This window comes from Neomonachus schauinslandi, chromosome 5 (genome assembly GCF_002201575.2).
Source record: "Neomonachus schauinslandi chromosome 5, ASM220157v2, whole genome shotgun sequence".
Classification (NCBI taxonomy): domain Eukaryota; kingdom Metazoa; phylum Chordata; class Mammalia; order Carnivora; family Phocidae; genus Neomonachus; species Neomonachus schauinslandi.
In genome coordinates, this window is record NC_058407.1 from 61,767,902 (window position 1) to 61,782,471 (window position 14,570).

General features: G+C 39.7%; 1 protein-coding gene across 5 annotated transcripts in view; it reads right to left on the minus strand.

Annotated features, from left to right (window-relative positions):
- SCN8A (sodium voltage-gated channel alpha subunit 8) overlaps positions 1-14,570 on the minus strand; it is a 114,673-nt gene that overhangs the window by 81,175 nt on the left and 18,928 nt on the right. For 3 of the 5 annotated variants that reach the window (XM_044914840.1, XM_021704929.1, XM_044914839.1), the window contains exons 2-5: positions 9,645-9,763; positions 7,536-7,625; positions 6,775-6,903; positions 4,923-5,014 (exon numbers count right to left, since the gene is read on the minus strand). In XM_044914840.1, the coding sequence (XP_044770775.1) occupies positions 4,923-5,014; positions 6,775-6,903; positions 7,536-7,625; positions 9,645-9,763 (430 nt within the window). Of the gene's footprint in view, positions 1-4,922; positions 5,015-5,170; positions 5,263-6,774; positions 6,904-7,535; positions 7,626-9,644; positions 9,764-14,570 lie in introns of all 5 variants that reach the window. The other 2 variants (XM_021704931.1, XM_021704930.1) reach the window with 1 other exon arrangement.

Here is a 14,570-nt window from a genome sequence, read left to right on the forward strand (position 1 = left end):
GAATTTTGAGAAGCAGGTGAAGCCTCTATATCCAAATGCACCTCTGAACCTCCTGTCACCTTTCATGATGCCCAGAAATCCCTTGGACAAATGAAAAAAGCCTGCTTATGTGCCAAGTCCCGAAAAACCAGCCATGCATACTGGGATCAAAATCTTACACAGTGGTGATGCCAGATTATAAATAAAGTAAATTTATATTTCCTAGCTTGTGGCTCAGGTTGAGAAATCTGTCTGGTTTGAAGCAACATGAGCTAATTCTACAAAATTAACATTGGAACGGGTCTCAAGAGCAGTAACAAGCAGTTCTCACCCCCAGGGAAAAAAGTTCCCCAATTCCCAAAGTCTGGCTTGGTCCAGACAAGCCCTAGGGTAAAGTTGTGCCAGGTCAATTTTCCTGCTGCAGGTTCAAGCTTCACAATGATATTCTTTATTTTATTTATTTGAGAGAGAGAGAGAGCATGAGCAGGGGGAGAGGCAGAGCTGAGCAGGGAGCCTGACATGGGACTCGATCCCAGGACCCTGGAATCATGACCTGAGCCAACGGCAGACTCTTAACCGACTGAGCCACCCAGGTGCCCCTTACAATGATATTCTTGAGGGTTCTTTAGATCAAGAATAATTTGGGAGAGATTTGGAGGCAGATTTATTTACTCAAGACCAGATTTGTATCACAAAGTCTGAGCAAAACTTAAACTAGCTCCCAAACGTGAGTCAGTGGGATCCTTTGAGACCGAAGTGTTTTCCCAAGTAAGACCACTGTGTTCAACTTCAGTTATCTTTTCTGAGAAGCAATGGGAAAAGGAGAAATACAAATGCAACTGGATTAAAAACTGGAATATTATAAAGGAAACAAGGAATCTAAATATAGTCTGAAAATACTTTCTATCCCCCTTCACTGTGCAGCAGAAATTGCCATATTCATAATGCATATGTCTGAAGAAAATGCTTTCTTTGTGAATACCAGGGTGGGAAAAAGAAGGGCCCATCATTTTTCCTGCTTCTTATCTGATACCACAGGTAAGGAGAGAAAGTAACAGAAATGAAAGCATAGAAATAAAAAATCAAAGGGAAAAAGAATCAACAAATTATAACTCTAAAGAAAGCAAAATGAGGGGTGCCTGGGTGGCTCAGTCGTTAAGTGTCTGCCTTCAGCTAAGGTCATGATCCCAGGGTCCTGGGATTGAGCCCCGCATCGGGCTCCCGGCTCTGCGGGAAGCCTGCTTCTCCCTCTCCCACTCTCCCTGCTTGTGTTCCCTCTCTCGCTGTGTCTCTCTCTGTTAAATAAATAAATAAAATCTTTAAAAAAAAATAAAGAAAGCAAAATGGTATTAAACTAGTGTTGGCAAATAGAGAAGCAGTGCTTTTCGGGAGTCGCTGAAACAATGATAGAAATGAGAAGCACCTGGCAAGTAAGACTGTCCCAACTGGTTTTATTTACACCACTAAATGCTACTCAATAGGAAAAACCTCAGATTCCTGCTTTGAGATTTCTGCCCTATCTTTGGGCATGTCAGTCCTGTGGCACATGGTTAAAACATGCAGAAGATGAAACTTCTGACAAAGTCACTCGGAAGCTCATTTTTATGCCCAGGCCCCAAATGAATATAAAGCAAAAACAAAGTGTTTGTTTGTTTGCTTGCTTAAAGATTTTATTTATTTATTTGAGAGAGAGAGAGAGAGAGAGACGGGGTGGGAGGGAGGAGCAGAGGGAGAGGGACAAGCAGACTCCGTGCTGAGCACAGAGCCTGACGCGGGGCTCGATTCCCACCACCCAGAGACCATGACCTGAGCTGAAACCAAGAGTCGGATGATCAACCAACTGAGCCACGCAGGCGCCCTGAAAACAAAGTTTTAAGACATGAATTTCTACACAGAATACTTCAATGTCAAGTTGAATCCAGCAAATTCTGGACCAAATAAAATGTAGGAAGGGTGTTTTCCTGTAACTGCAGTTTGCATGCACTGTTCTTCAAGCCAAGGCCTCCGAAGCAGAAGGGAAACCATGTGTGATACATATCTAGGTCTTCAGTCAGCAAATTAAAGGGTCAGAATGCGGGTTTGGTCTTTTCTAAGTCACTAGAAGGCTCTAAATCAAAGCACCTCTTATCCAAAAGGCTGGAGCTAACTGATGCACTGCACTGTCCCATCTTCTGGGAGTCCTGACCACACTGACACATTCAGACTATCTACCAAAGGTGCTAAGAGGGAGGGCAGCGTCAGCCCAGGTAAGTGGGTGAGTTGTCCAGGAAAGGAAAACTCTCATGAAGGGAGCTGAAGGCTTTGTAGGATTTTGCAGACCCCATGTCAGTTCTGTGGTTGCTCTCACTTCTGTTTTTGGCAGCTTCAGCAAAAGCCTACAATCAAACTGGGAATAGGAAAAGGTAAAGAGAGCACCAGTCTCGCTGAACTGATCCATGAGAAAACTTGGTATGCACAACAATGGCTTTCACTAAGAGGGGACGAAGGCCTGGTTCTACAATAGAGTCAGAATGACGGAGATTTCCAATCAAGAGATGGCACCAGGTCTAGTGACTCATACAATGGTGCTCCCACCTTGAAAGGAGAGCTGGTTAACAGGCAGGTAGGAACAGGGCAATAGTCCTCTATAAATAGCGGGGAGTGAAAGGACTTGGCATAAAAAGTCACACTTTAATTCATGTATCAATTATACCACTCACTGACAGAGATCTATTATTGGCTTTATTATCCCTTAGAGTTATTTTGCATCCCAGTTAACTTCACAAAGCCAGCTCGAGTGGGGGTGTTTCTAGAAACAGGAATCAGGAATCTATTTCAAATTGTGAAGTTGAGGTCTAAGCCTTGATATAAACCCTTTCTTTGGGTTTAGGTTTCTTCTTTATAATAATAATTGCTACACTAAAATCATTTATGGAGCACTACTATGTGTTTACAAATATATTTTATAGATAGATAGATAGATCAATAATTTAATAGTAAGGATAAGTAATATGACGCCAGTCAAGAGTTACCTTGCAGAAATGCTGTGGTCAGAAGCTATCCATACAGCAGAGACAGAAGCTAAGAGCTAGACCAGAGATAGCATCTGCTGCCCTAGTTAGTGAACAGAACGCAGCTTTCCAATTTAATTCTGGAAGAGAAGTTTTCAGATCACAAGAACATAAAGAGACAGATGCCTTGCAGAGTACGTTGGGGGAAGTGAGCAGAAAACATGGGATCATATTTAAAAGAGGCCAGACAAGAAAGAGAGAAGAGGGTAAATGAAAGTAAAGATTTGGTGCTCCAGATGCCTAAAGAAATAAGACAAGGCCTGCCTAAGGGTTAAACTACCATCAATGAGCTGTGTGAGGTTGCCTGGACAATGAGCTTCACTTTTTTGTCAAATGGATTTAAAATGGCTAGGAACTGAACCTTGATAAGTCAGGGTTGTAGTTTTTTCCCAAGAATATACTCCAACTGATGCCCAGCCTCTAGTTGATAGGGAGAAAGCTCCCATTGATAACTATAAAAGAATTCATTTTCAGTAGGGCCCGAATTTACTGGCCCACGTCATGCCCAGATTTGTAAATGGAGAAACTGAGGTTTACCTTCCTTGAGGCTCTCAGAAAGCCACATTCCAAGTCAGCCCTCTGCAGGACTCTACCTTTGTGCTTCCCTCTCTCTGTGTCTGACATTCAGATAAAGTTGAAAAGGGGAAAAGAGGAATATTTGTGAGTCAGCCACCAGAAGAGCCACGTGAAGCCAGGAACAGGATGCTTCTGTTCTTCATGTCCCTGTTTCTACAAAAGTGCAGTGGGAAGCTTGGTCCCTTGGGAATCTTCCCTGAAAGCCCCTGAACGGAACCAGAGTCCAGTTGGCAGCTGCACACTCTTGATTTCTGCCACGTTACTGCCCGTGTATCTCAGGCTTGCAAGACTAGCTCAAATATCTTTCCTTCCAGATTTCAAGACCAGCCTTTAGGAAAAACAGTTAAGCACTACCTGGTAGTAAGGATTTAAATTAAATTAAGGATCTCAACATGGGGTCCATAGATGGGTTTCAGCGGGGTCTGGGAACTTCCCCCTGATTCTCAAAAGGATCCAAAACCTTCAAAAAGTTAAGAACTACTGGGCTAACTCAACTAGGACCAAAAGAAAAAGACAAAAATTATGAAACGATTGTCAATTAACTACTCCACAACCACCCACTGATTGATTCCTTTTTTTCCCTCAAGTTTCTGTCCTTGTTGTTTGCCCATATATTCAGACATATCTATGTTATCTTACCTTTCACTGTTTTTATCAGCATCTGCACAAGCTTTCATTGGGATTTGTGTTTGAGAATGGCCTCTGAATACATACATAGTAGATGTCTACTGGTTCTTACTCCAGTGAAACAGACAGCAATAGGATGTGCTAGTGATTACTAAAATTCAGTTCACTAAATCCAAGGCTCTTCAATTTGGCTCTAAGACTGGACTAGTTAACAGGGTAGGGGTCTTCTGTGGTTAAATAATTCCATTAACACAGTAACAATAAAAGTATACTTCATTGAATAACATCCCATCAGCAAACCATGCGACAGGAAGCCTAGAAATCACAAGCAATGGGATGACGGTGAATGTTAAATTTACTGTAATTCCATGAGGCCAGGAAGCAAATGATTTATGTACAAAGAGACAGCTAGCTCTGTGACAACTTTTTCAGATTGTGGAAGATCCAAGTGATTTATAAGCACGTGCTTTTTCAAAGCATGGATGGAATGGGGGCTGCATGCCTGGCAAAGCACTGCCATTGAATCTGCCTTAGGACCAAAGGGCCATTCCAGAGAACGTCTCCCAGGAAAAACATGCGCAATGCAAGGCCATGTCAAGTGTGCTGACGCCAGTTTAGAATGTGGTGGACAAAATGAATGAAGGGCAAAGAGGAAATGAGGCAGTCAGTTTTGTGTGTAAATTTTCTCACCTGGAATTACAGAGATAGTTTTCAAAGCTCGGAGAACCCTGAATGTTCTCAGCGCTGAGACATTGCCCAGGTCCACAAACTCTGTCACATATCTGTAGTAAGGGAGGTCACACACAGACACAAATGACAAACACAGACACGAACACAAACACCGAAGGAAAAAAACAAAACCACAACAAAACAAAAAGTACAATACGTCACGTCAGGGCCCTAACCCAACACCTAACACCAACCCCGGGCCATCTTACCTGGGATTACCGAAATAGTTTTCAAAGCCCTCAGTACCCTGAAAGTGCGTAGAGCTGAAACATTGCCTAGGTTTACAAACTCTGTTATATACCTGCAGAATCAAACCAAAGTTAACTTGTAATGGTACCACTGGGCGAGGGTTTGACAATGGGGGGAAGAAAGGGTCTTATATACAAGCTATGATTTCATTCTTTTTGTTGTTGAAAAAGAAAATTTCAAAATATAAACACTTAAAGAACACACTTCTTTTTTCAACTGGGCAAGGAGAATTCAAAAGAATATTTGAAAGAACTGATACAACCAGGAGGTTCCGAGGGCTTACTCTCTTAATCAGCATCATGCTGTGTAGATCCCAATCAGAATGACTACTCTCGGTCCATTCATTATTTTTAGTAAAAAGGAAGGCCAGGAGGTATCAAAGGCTTATGTCCCCAAGCTTTGTGAACAATTTCTTAGGAAAAAGGAGACAAATTTCTGCAGCAGAAGCCCCATAAAAACAAATTTACATTAAATAACTCCCTAGTTGACAATGGCAAAAGTGCCTAAATGTCTATATATATGACTTATCCAAGAGTTGTATGCATATCTTTGCAGTCACATCTACTGATGAAGTACCCGTGACATACAAAAGCAGGGCTCAGGATCATGGGATCAAAGCAAATAGTGTGTTAAGTGCCCATTTTATCACCAGCTCTGTGCCCAGCAAGGACACTTAAATTTTAAATGAACACCAGTGTGTATTCATAATGTTGGAAAGCTAGAAATTGCCTTAATATAACAGAAAGTCAAAGTTTCAGTTTCAAATATTCAATGCATATCGTTCACTCATTCACATTTTACAGTTGAAATACATCTTTCTGATGCTCAGACCCATATATATACAAACTTACTCAATCTCTTACACATCTGCATCCACACACACAATCTATACAACACCCTTACTCCCTACCATACCACAAAGTGCTTCCCCGCCTGAAAATGCAAATAGTAAAGTCTGCTATAACTCTTCTACCATCAGTTACATTTCCCAAAGAGATACAGGTATACAAACATGCAGCTAGCATACTAATGTGGAGTTATACTGCTCTCTCACAATAGTTTGAAGTTCTGGTCAGTACTTCCTTTAGAAGTGACCAGTTTGGATACCTTGGCTCGTGTTTTAACTCTAAATTGTGCTCTCAAGTCTGCAACATCTGGACCAGCCTCATGAAATTGCATGCGATATTAACATACCCAGGAAACTGATTTTCAGCTTAAGGTTAACGCCTAAAAAATTTCAAATCTTCACCAAGGCCCCATGGTGATAAACATGCAAACCTTGGTCAGTGTTATAAGGGGGAAGAAAATATGAGAGCATGTCAATGGAAAATCACTTGCTACTTTCTTTCCTAGCTGTAAAGCCTTGGCTTACCTTCTCCCATATAAACATGCCGTCATTGCCCTCATCAGCAAGAATCACAGGCATAAGCCTGTTTGGCCTTATATGGTTATCCATTAATTCCTCTGATAACTGGCCACAAACACACTTACAAACACAACCAGGCATACAACCACACATAGATAATTACACCCAGAACATCAATAAAGTAAGCAGACAACTTACGCCATCATGATGACACTGAAATCTAACCAGTTCCACGGATCCCGTAAAAAGGTAAAGCCATCTATGCAGAAACCTCTTGCAATGATTTTCACTAGTGATTCAAATGTATAAATCCCTGTGAATGTGTACCTGTCGAAGAAATGGAGAGCTTGAGGTAATTTCTGAACAGACAGAAACTTTAAATGAATCTTTTAAGATAACAGCCTGAAACGTGGCTTCAATTAGTAGACACAAAACAGAACGGGCACAGCCAATGCAGCAGAAAGAAAGGCAGGAAGAGAAAGTGATGCTTTGAAGGAAACTTACCGAAACACAAAACCAAGAACTTTAGAATGTTGTACCGGGTGCCATCTAGGAGGTGATCATTTTGAACCAGGTGAGGAGGCCCCAGAGCTATTTTTAACTTTAGACAAGTAAAAAAAAAAAAAAAAATAGGAAATCTCATGTTGGAGAAGAAGGCAGTGCCATGAGGGACTAACTGAGGGCACAAGATGGTGCTGGGGCAGCAAGTCAAAGGCACTGGCCAGCACAGGAGAGGGTGGAGGTGAAGGGCAGTAACTTCCAGAGCGCACTTTCTCTTTCTAGAGTTGACTTCTAAGGATATTTCCTAAATTCCACATGGATCCTCACCCCTCTCTGTGAAGTAAAGAGTGGGAAAAAACCAATTTTTTTCCTTGATGGATAAACTGTGCAAAGCAAGATTTGGTGTGTAAAAATCTTTAAAACAAGCAAGCAGACAAATAAATAAATGAGCTACTTACTCCACATTCTTCGACCATTCAGGAGGGTTACTAAAAGTCATGAATACACAGTTGGTCAAAATAGTGCACATAATGATCATGCTAAATACTGTAGAAAAGAGTCAAGGGAGAATATACAAAATCTGGCCTGTTTTCTTCCTCAGAAAGCAAACAATTCACATTGGGTATCATGAGAATTAAGTCAGTAACCTGAAAGGAGACAAAGCACAGAGGACAAGGAAATGGCGAGGTGATAATGAAAGCCACCATGAACACAGAATGCTGCCATATGTATCCACACCTGACCAGAGAACTGTGGGGGGACACAGCAGGAGAGCCACTCTCTTTCTTTCAAAAGGGCTGTCACTGCTCTACTCCTTTTGGATAAAACATTCCCCCCCCCCCCACCTCTTGCCACTTTAGCCTCGGCTATGGAATAAGCCTCTAAATACCTGTATACACAGTAACCAGAAATCTACCAGTCTACCAGATGCCAAAGTCATCAGGTGAGAAAATACATTAAATCTAATCTATATTATTCAGTACTCATTTATTGTTAAGTTAGTTATCTTATCTTGCATAACTAGTTATCTGAAAATCTACATGCAATTAATGGTTCACTTTTTTTTTTTTTTAACTGAAGTATAGTTGGCACACAATGTTACATTAGTTTCAGGTATAGACCAAAAGGGTTCATTTTTCCCCCTAGTTCTCCAAAGGGCTGAATTGTCCTTAGAGGGCAAGGCAACAGCCTCTAAGTGTGGCATTTGAACAATCTGGGAAACCAGTCATGGCCTGTTGGGCAAGGATTTCAAGGATATATGCACCACCATACTCCTAAGATTTAGATAATGGGGTAGATTCATCTGATCATTCTGAAAGTGTCCAGGAATGTTTATGGATAGCAAACCAGTTTGTTGCCTTTTCAGTTCCAATAGAGATTTTTCTCAGCCCTTTCTGTTCTTGTCTACTGAGAAAAAATAAACTCCTTTAGGTCAGCATGTGAGTTACTCAAACTCAGACTGTCACTTTAACAAGCACAGAAGCCATATCTCATTTGTTGCTAACTCACTCTCTCTTGCTAATGGCATTCACTATCTTCACTCTACTAATGGAGTTTTTAAAAGAAAAAATACTTATTACAGCTGGATTTTTCTTCACTACAGCTCAATTTTTCTTCCGGGAATAAGAACACATTCTGGTTAGAAGAGAAAAAGACACTGTCTTCTGATCCAACAAAAGGGAAGAAATCCACTGTGAATTATTGATTCTTTATAAACCTTTAGGTTTCAGAACTATGGTCCTTGTAAACCACAGATTTCAGAATCATGCTGCTAAATTCTTAGAATTAATAAAATGTGGCAACAGCTTAGCAAACCAGTTTACTAAATTGCAACTGCCACCTTCCTCATCCTACTCAGAGAATAAAATATCCTTTGAAGCACGGGACTAAGTACCAACAAACTAAACACCAATCATAAAATTTAAAGTTATTATGCAAAGTTGCTAAACTCCTCACATAATTTTTCATCTGTCATACACTCCCCTATATTAATAAGATATAAGAGTCAGGCCACATGAATAAACTGGCATTTTCTGTTGAAGGGGAGTAAAAATACCGGAAAAGACTCATAGCAGGCTTGCAATCTAGATCTAAACTCTATGCCAAGGAGGCCATTTAATCTGAGAAACTATCTCAGGCACTTTCCATACTCACTGCTCAAGAAATCAGAAATATTCAAGGCAAATCTCTAAAGCATTCATTCAACACTTTGTACTCAAGAAGTGGCCTTCCAAAAATTCTAATATTGAACTTATATTAAAGAACTGAATCGTTTGCCTCAGGATGAAATTACTGAACTCTGAGCACTTTAAAAAGTTACAGGTTACTGTCTTAATTTGTTTCTCTTCACGATACCAACAAAATTCCAGATTACCAGGATATCATCCTAGGAAAAAAGAATTTGCTGAAGCTCAGCTCAGGATCTGGCAGAAGGTCACTCAAACCTTCAACGACACTACTGATAAAACACTTAATATATAATTCAATTGTCAAAGTTCAGAAACATATACTATATACCAGTGACCATGCAAATGCTGCACTCACTCCACATTCGTAGAAAAGGATATGAATGTATCAAAATTTTAATAGCTATTCTTCTTATCAGGTTAAAAGGACTTAAAATGTACAAGGCAGGCGTGGCACTAAATCTGAAGAGAGTTTTCCCTCTGTTTAATACTACAAAGGTCTGTGGAGAAAGAAAAAGAGAAATTATTAAAGCATGGGAATTAATCACCACACGCAACATTTTTCTAGGCAAGAAATAAACTCAAATGTACTTGTAATTTTGCCTTCCCAATTTGGTTTCTAAGGCAAGAAAACTTAAGGAGCCGTATCTCTCTTTCCCTCCCCACCCTCCCCTGCCCTGCCCCAGATTATATACATAATACACAGTGGGCACTATCTTAGCAGTTTTATACATTTCTATAAATTTCTTTCTTTCTTTCAGAAACAAACCATTTGAATTACACCTAGGCTGTACTCTGCCAGCTCTGGACAAGATACTGAAGATCATTAAGTCAGGATTTGTTCACCCAACAAATGTTTCCTACATCCCTACTACATTCCAGGCCATGTTCTAGATGCTTGGGAAACAGCAGTGAACAAGGCTACCATGGTGCAAGATGCTTATATTCTAATGGGGAAGACAGATAACAGATAAAAAGCATAACGAATAAGTAAATGATATACAATATGGTAAGTGCTATGGAAAAGGGAGGAAGATGAGGGAAGGGGAGACACAGAGTGCTGGGGTCAGGGGACGTGTGAATGGAGAGGTGACCCTTTTTAAAGGAGGTGGTCAAGTAAGCTTACTGAGAAGAAAGAAATGAGCAAAGACTCGAAGTAAGTGAGAAGAGCTCTTCATTCTGCCAGTATTTACCTACCAAGTCTATCTGGCTTTTAAGAGCCTCCATGATCAGCCTTGCCAAAATCATTCAAACATGTTTCCCAACATGAATCTTCCTGTCTTGCCAAACTAGTACATGTTATAGTAACTCATAATTTTGGCCTTTGCTCACATTGCTCATCCTACCCACAATGCCTTTTCTTGTCTCATGAATTCAATTCAAAGTACTTCTGAGCATCTGTTTTGTGCTAAACTCTGGGTTACAGAATTGGATAAAACTGTACTTTTAGGGAAGCCATATATGTGAACTAGTAATTATGATGCAGAGTAAATACAAAGTTCAATAACAAAAATATGTGCAATGTATGAGAGGCAGCAGGAGGGAGAGTTTTTTCTCCCCTTGGGTAGAGAATGAAAGGGAGGAGTGTGAACTGGAAGGTGTTCACAAAGGAAAGTACCTAATATTTGGAAGGGGTTTCAAGGATACTAGGGGAAGGGCTGGCAGATAAAGGGTTAATAGAAAGGGAAAGGGAATAGAAAAGAAGGTAGGAGGCACATTAGCACATAATTGTGGGTCGTTCTCAGGGAGCTGACAGGTAATCTGGTGTTGATGGAGGAGGAACAGCGAAGGGGTGCGGCAGACTATGAAGCTGGAGATGCGGGTGGCCTAGGAGATGGAGCTCCAAAGGAGACGAGGCCAGTGGCAAGTACACAGCACTAGCACCTCACTGTGCGGATGAAAGAGCAAATGGTCAAATGTTAGCCATTCTAAGTAGGCTTTTCGAAAAATGTCAAGCAATACATGCTTGTAATTATATATAAGGCACAGAAGACTTAAGTTCTATCTCACTACCCAAAGATAACCTTTGCTGCTTATATATCTTTTTTTACACATCTTTTCAGAACTTTTCTGTGTAAATACAAGCACACAGATACAGCCTTAAAAAGACTCTCTTTCTCTCTCAGATGGGATTTTACTATAAATACTCTTCTGCACCTTGCATTAAAAAAATGAACCCCCACAAAGAAAAGCCCAGGACCATATGGCTTCACTGATGAATTCTACCAAATGTTTAAAGAATTAATACCAATCTTTTGCAAACTCTTCGAGAAAATAGAAGAGGACACACTGCCCAACTTATTCTATAAGGCCAGTATTGCCTTGATAAAAAATCAGACAAAGACATCACAAGAAAAAAAAATCAGAGGCGCCTGGGTGGCTCAGTCATTAAGCGTCTGCCTTCGGCTCAGGTCATGATCCCAGGGTCCTGGGACTGAGCCCTGCGTCGGGCTCCCTGCTCCGCGGGAAGCCTGCTTCTCCCACTCCCCCTGCTTGTGTTCCCTCTCTCGTTGTGTCTCTGTCAAATAAATAAATAAAATCTTAAAAAAAAAAAAGAAAAAATAAAAACTATAATATCACTTTTGAATATAGACACAAAAGCCTCAACAAAATACAAGCAAACTGAATCCAGCAGCATATAAAAAGGATTATACACCAGGATCAAGTGGGATTTATCCCAGAAATGCAAAGGTGGTTTAATATGTGAAATACAATCAATGCAATGCAACATAGTAATAAAATAAAGGCAATAACCACTAGACCATCTCAACAGACGCAGAAAAAGCATTCGACAAAGTCCAATACTCTTTTATAATAAAAACTCCCAACAAACTAGAAATAGAAGGGAACTTCCTTAACCTGATAAAGAGCATCTTTGAAAAAATCCACAGCTAATATCACATTTAATGATAAGACTGAAAGCTTTCTCCCTAAAATTAGGAACAAGACAAGGATGTCCTTCTCACCACTTCTATTCAACACTGTACTGGATGTTCTAGGCAAGGCAGTTAAGCAAGTAAAACTATTTCTATTTGCAAATGAAATGACTCTATATATGGAAAACTCTAAGGAATACATACACACAAAACTATTAGAGCTCATAAACAAGTTCAGCACGGTTTCAAGATACAAGATCAATATACAAAATCAGTTGTATTTCTATACACTAGCAATAAACAACCCCCAAATTAGGAAATTAAGAAAACAACTCCATTTACAAGAGCATCCAAAAGAACAAAATACCTAGGAATAAATGTAATAAAAGAAGTATAAGACTTGTACACTGAAAATTACAAAACATCATCAAAAGAAATCAAAGAAGACCTAAACCGTGGGAAGTATCTCATGCGCAGGGATTAGAAGATGTAATGTTGTTAAAATGGGAATACTCCCCAAACTAATCTACAAATTCAATGCAATGTCAATCAAAATTTCAACTGCTTTTTTGGCCAGAAATTAACAAGTTGAAAAATTCATGCTCAATTCATATAGAAATGCAAGGGAACCAAGAGAGCCAAAACAATTTTGAAAAATAAGAACAAATTTGAGGACTCACACTTCCCTGTTTCAAAGCTTACTACAAAGCTATAGTAATCAAGACTGCGGTACTAGCAGTCTTGATTACTATAAAGATAGCCATATCTATCAATAGAACAGAATTGAGAATTCAGAAATAAACCCATACAGCTACGCAAATTGATTTTTGACAAGGATGCCAAGACAATTCAAAGGAGAAAGAGTAGCCTTCAATAATCAGTGCTGGGACAATTGGACAACCAAATGCAAAAGAATGAATCTGGACCTCTACCTCACACCTTATACAAAAATTAACTCAAAATGGATCAAAGATCTAAATGTAAGAGCTAAAATGATAAAACTCTTTGAAGAAAACGTAAGTGTAAATCTTCGCATCTTTGGATCAGGCAATGGTGTCATACTTGTGACACCTAACGCACAAGCAACCAAATTAAAAAGAGATAAATTGGACTTCATCAAAATTCAAAATTTTGTGCAACAAATGACACTATTGAGAAGGTTAAAAGAACCCCACAGAATGGGAAGAAATATTTGCATATTGTGAATCTAAGGAGGACCTAGCAGCCAGACTAGAAAAGGACTCTTAGAACTCAACAGTAAAAAGACAAATAATTCAATTTTAAAGTAGACATTTCTACAAAGCAGACAGACAAACTTCATGTGCCACTTGGCGCATGAAGAGATGTTCAACATCATTAGTCATTAAGGAAATGCAACTAAAACCACAATGAGACAGTACTTCACACTTACCAGGATGATCATAATAGAAAAAAAAAAAAAAAGAACATGGAAAAGAACAAGTGCTGGCAATGATGTGGAGAAATTGGAACACTCACATATTACTGGCAGACTGTAAAATGGTGCAGCCACTTTGGAGAACAGTTTGGCATTTCTTCAAAAGTTAAACACAGAGTCACCATATGACCCAGCGATTCCACTCCCAGGTATGTGCCCAGGAGAACTAAGAACAGGTATTCACACAAAAACTCATACATGAAGGTTCATTAAAGCATTATTCAAAATGCAGCAAAAGCAGAAAGAACTTGAAATGTCCATCAATGATGGATGAATAAACAAAATGTGGTCTATCCATATAATGGGATATCATTCAGTCTTTAAAAGGAATGAGATTCATTTATATGTTACAATACGGATAAACCTTCAAGACATCATGCTAAGTGAATTATAAGACACATACAAGTATAGTTCCACTTCTATGAGGAACCTGGAATAGGCAGATGCATAGAGATAGAAGTAGAATGGAGTTTGCCAGGTGGCTGGAGGAGGGGAAATGGAGAGACTGTTTGAGTATAAGTTTCCTTTTGGGAAGATGAAAAAGCTCTGGAAACGGATAGTGGTGATGGTTGTACACGATGGATATATTTAGTATCACTGGATTGTGCACTTAAAAATGGTTAAAATAGGGCGCCTGGGTGGCTCAGATGGTTAAGCGTCTGCCTTCGGCTCAGGTCATGATCCCAGGGTCCTGGGATCGAGTCCCACATCGAGTCCCACATCCCACATCCCCCGCTGAGCGGGGAGCCTGCTTCTCCCTCTGACCTTCTCCCCTCTCATGCTGTTTCTCTCTCGCTCGCTCTCTAAAAAATAAATAAAATCTTTAAAAAAAAAATGGTTAAAATAGTAAATTTTATGTTACATATATTTTACCACAATAAAAATATATACATCATTATCTGAAGAGTGCCCAGTAAGGTGTTACTGATAAAATTTTTAAAAATCAGCTTTATTCCAAGCCAAATAATAGAATTA